The sequence below is a fragment of the Hydractinia symbiolongicarpus genome, chromosome 7 (assembly GCF_029227915.1).
Source record: "Hydractinia symbiolongicarpus strain clone_291-10 chromosome 7, HSymV2.1, whole genome shotgun sequence".
NCBI classification, from domain to species: domain Eukaryota; kingdom Metazoa; phylum Cnidaria; class Hydrozoa; order Anthoathecata; family Hydractiniidae; genus Hydractinia; species Hydractinia symbiolongicarpus.
In genome coordinates, this window is record NC_079881.1 from 8,248,648 (window position 1) to 8,252,842 (window position 4,195).

General features: G+C 30.8%; 1 protein-coding gene across 1 annotated transcript; it reads left to right on the top strand.

The window, feature by feature from the left end:
• Positions 1-2,249: 2,249 nt before the first annotated feature.
• On the top strand, positions 2,250-4,060 carry LOC130649084 (MRG/MORF4L-binding protein-like). Its single transcript, XM_057455287.1, has one exon. The coding sequence runs from the start codon at positions 2,319-2,321 to the stop codon at positions 2,823-2,825; it is 507 nt and encodes a 168-aa protein (XP_057311270.1). The 5' UTR covers positions 2,250-2,318; the 3' UTR covers positions 2,826-4,060.
• The last annotated feature ends 135 nt before the right edge of the window (positions 4,061-4,195 follow it).

Below are 4,195 nucleotides of genomic sequence, written 5' to 3' on the forward strand. Positions count from 1 at the left end.
GTAATTTTCGAGTATGGTTCAGAGTTTATGTGTTCGCCACCACTCGGTTGCGTGATCATCACATATGTTAGGAAAGTATGATTGCTAGGATTTAGAAAGTCTTAAGATCGTCGTATAGCTGTCTTTTGGCGAAAAATAAACTAAAATTTTTTAAAATTAAATTTTTTTTTGACAATAATGGAATATTATACTAGTCGATAAAGCCTGTGGAGAAATCCACTTAGGCAAAAAAATCAATAAAAAAAGTTTTTTTAGATGTTTTGCTGACGTCAGCAGTGCATTGCATATAAAAAAATTTGCAAAATTTGTTTATTCCTTGTCTATAATATGTAGAGGTTGAAACACTGGTAAAAATAATGTACAGGATCATATGTTCTTGATGAACCCCTAAGGAGATATATGGGAATAAAAAGTTTGCTGACGTCAGTAAAGACCCACAAAAACACCAATTTTTTTTTTTTTTTTTTTTTTTGAGAATTTTAAATATCTAATGCCTTTATCATATAGATCTTGAAATGCTGATAAAGAAAATGTTTACGATCATGTATTTAATTTTTGAAAAGTTAGTGCATGAGCAAATGTCTCATTTTATTCTTACTGAGCTTAACCAACTAAACTTTGTTTGTGCCATGCTCATTGACTTTAAAAAAGCCTTTGATACTGTTGATCATAAAATTTTGTTAATAAAACTATAGTGTTTTGGCATCAGAGATTCTGCCTTCGACTGGTTCGAGTCCTACTTAATGGGCTGAATGCAGCTGACTCTTGTAAACAACACAGGATCAGATCTGCCTCACGAAGACCCTTTTGGGGTGCCACAGGGATCTGTGTTGGGGCCCCTGCTCTTTCTTTTGTATATTCGTCATCGGACTTAAAATCTGTCATCAATACAAACTACCACCATCTATATATGCAGAGATGATACAACAATTATTTCGTACCATAAAAACTTGGATACCCTTGTCTTCCAGGTCGAGTTAGAACTTTTGCAAGTCGACCTCGGGCTGAATAATAACAAAATGACTACTAATACGGACAAAACTGAAACAATCTTTTTTGGCAAGAACAAAACTATCAACTATATGGGTATTTCTTTGAAGAGGAGCGAAAAAGTTAAATATCTTGGGGTAACATTTTATCAAAAAATGCAATGGGAAGAGCACATTAATGTCATAAATATAAAAATACTAATTAAATATGCTAAAATTAGAACCATTGCATCCAGTTTAACACCTCACACAAAAAACCTTTTAATTAACGCACTTGTCATGCCATTTTTCAACTACTGCTCCTGGGCATTGGCCTGTGCCACCCAAGGTAGATTGGGAAAACTAGAAAAACGATTAAAATGTGTCCGTACCTTTCTTGGGAAAGAGAGGGAATATTCACTGAATAATTTACTCATCAAAAACGATGCTATATTAGTTTTCAAAGCCATGAATCACGTTGCTCCTGATTACATGCGCTCCAAATGGCAAAAAGCTGTCAAAATCATCAAACAAGAGAAGTCTTCCCATTTAGAGCTGCAAAAGTGTGAAATAATCTTCCAGACTAAGCGACCTTAGATGGAAGTCTGCTTTCGTTTAAGACTTCCATCTCAACGTATTTGGCAAATTCTAATGGAGATCACTTTTTAACTTTTTAATTCTTGTTTTTTATTCTTTTATCATTTTTTGTTTCTTTTTTGTTCTTGTGGCCCCCAGTGGAAACAATCCACTAACTTTATAGGTTTTTGTGACTTTCTGGGCTAGCCACTTTAAATTTATTATTATTATTATTATTATTATTATTATTATTATTATTATTATTATTATTATTATTATTATTATTATTATTATTATTATTATTATTATTATTATTATTATTATTATTATTATTATTATTATTATTATTATTATTATTATTATTATTATTATTATTATTATTATTATTATTATTATTATTATTATTATTATGAATATTGTTTGTTCCACAAGTAGTCACAAAGTTTAATTAATGACTCGACTTACAACTTTTTCATACTTGGGTTGAAATCCCGACCTTGAACAGTGGAATTACTATGGTACTTTTGAAGTTTGATTTATTTTAAAAACTTTTTTTTGGAATAAAGCATTTTATATGACTTTTATTCATCAAAATGAAATGATTTGTAGGGTTCTATAATAATGTGAGAAAAATGTATGGACATTAACGGTGTAAAGTTAACTTGTATTTTATAATATGTTTTATGATGTTATGCTGTGTAACAATGTGATTTGTTTTAAAATTTCTTTAATATTTATAGTGTATGGTACATATAATACACAAATCTATTCATCATGTGGACTCCAGACTTAGAAGTAAACTTGTTCCATGCTTTAAAAGGCCACAAGCCAACTGGGATTAATCGATTTTTTCATATGGCTTGCATTCATCACAAACTTGCCACAAGTTGTGAATTAAAAGACCTTACACCAAATCACATCTGGGCTCATCTGAAGGATATGTACAATTTAGACACATTGAATGAATTAGATGAATTACCATTTCCTAATGGTGTTGTCGATTTTTCATTGCCAGAAGAGATGACCAACCCTGAGTTTATGATGTCTGCTCCTTGCTCGCCTGCAACTTCTGTAGCATCGACCGATGACAGCACTGGAGTTCCTTCAAGGCCAAGCAATTTAAATTTAACGAATCTTAAAAATAGTAGTTTTCTATCTACACCAGAAAGTTTAGCTTCACCAAAACGAAAAAGAAATGCAAGACAAGCACAACTCTTGTCCAATTCTCAGCCGTCTTCACCTGCTGGTACACCTAGTTCTTCTGCTAAAAGGCGTCGATAGAAATATAATCCAGTACAGCTTTATTTGCGAACATTTGAGTTAGATGTTTATACTTATTTTGTCCTAGTTTGTATATGTCTGTATACTCAAAATTTATCTGTTATATATCTTTAAGGCCACCTGTTAGTTTTGGCTGTAGCTCTCAGTGTTTAGTATCTCATGTGCATTTTAAATAACAGAGTTAACAGAAGTCAACTTCCTAACGTTTGCAGATCAACACCAGTAATAATCCAAGAAACGCTAACATCTTTATGTAATGCTTAAACACTTTGGATAAGCATGTAGTGATACCTATATTTATGTATATTTTAACAACGACCTTACTTTGAACTCTTTTCCTCTGAAACAAGTCTTCTGCTCCTGCTATTTATTTAAAAACAACATCAAGTCTACACTCACTGTAAGTATTTTAAACGCTTTTGAACACTGAGCTATTTAAGAGTTCAAAGGGTCAGGAAGCTTAAGATTATGTCAATTTAATTGTTTAAAATTTTCTAACAGTTATTTATTTACATATTGTGGTTTCGGGAATTCGATTTTTGCCTTTTTTTGTCACTATATATATATAATCTTTGTCTGCTTATTTTCTTTACTTCCTGAAAAGTAGAAAATGTGAAGAATTTACTAGGCAGATTTATTTTACAAGGCAGATATAGATTTTCATAATTTCTTTTTGTGCAAGTTTTTGTTTTACAAAAAACCCATTAGGTTTCTTCCTGGAATGTATTTTTACAAGTTTATGAAGAAATCACAACAACGAAACTTTCGAAGTGTCTTTTTGCAAGAATATTATTTGGATGGCATTTACGACACTTATTTTCCCGAAGAATTTAGTAGGCAGATTTATTTTACAAGGCAGATAGAGATTTTCATATTTTCTCTTGCTTGTAACAGTTTTAAAGGGAGTAGTAAATCTTCTGGAGGCATCTGTTTGGCATAGAATACACAAATAAAAAGAAAATAGCATAAAGTATTGTCCAAGTTATAAAAAGCAGTTTTTTGATGAGCCATTTTTTAAGAAAAGATGGAAATATATAAGAAGTGCTGGTGTCTCATTTAAAGCTCTGTTAAATAAATTTTTGATTTTTTTAAAAATTTATATCTCACAAAGTTGTTTGAAAATTGGAAGTCGCTATGGTATCCATAAGTTTTCCTGAACATTTCAAATTTTATGCTCTTTGATTTATTTATAGCGGAATACAATATTATAACAGAGATTGCATATTGATACTTGTTACTTGCCTTTTTAATTGAACCCATGTGTTTAAGAATTGAAAAATGCATTTTTAGATGTTCAGAAAGTTTCTGCCTTGATCATAGCAATCGGTTTAGTAATTACAAAAGAAATTAATGCTTAAACTATTTAAATG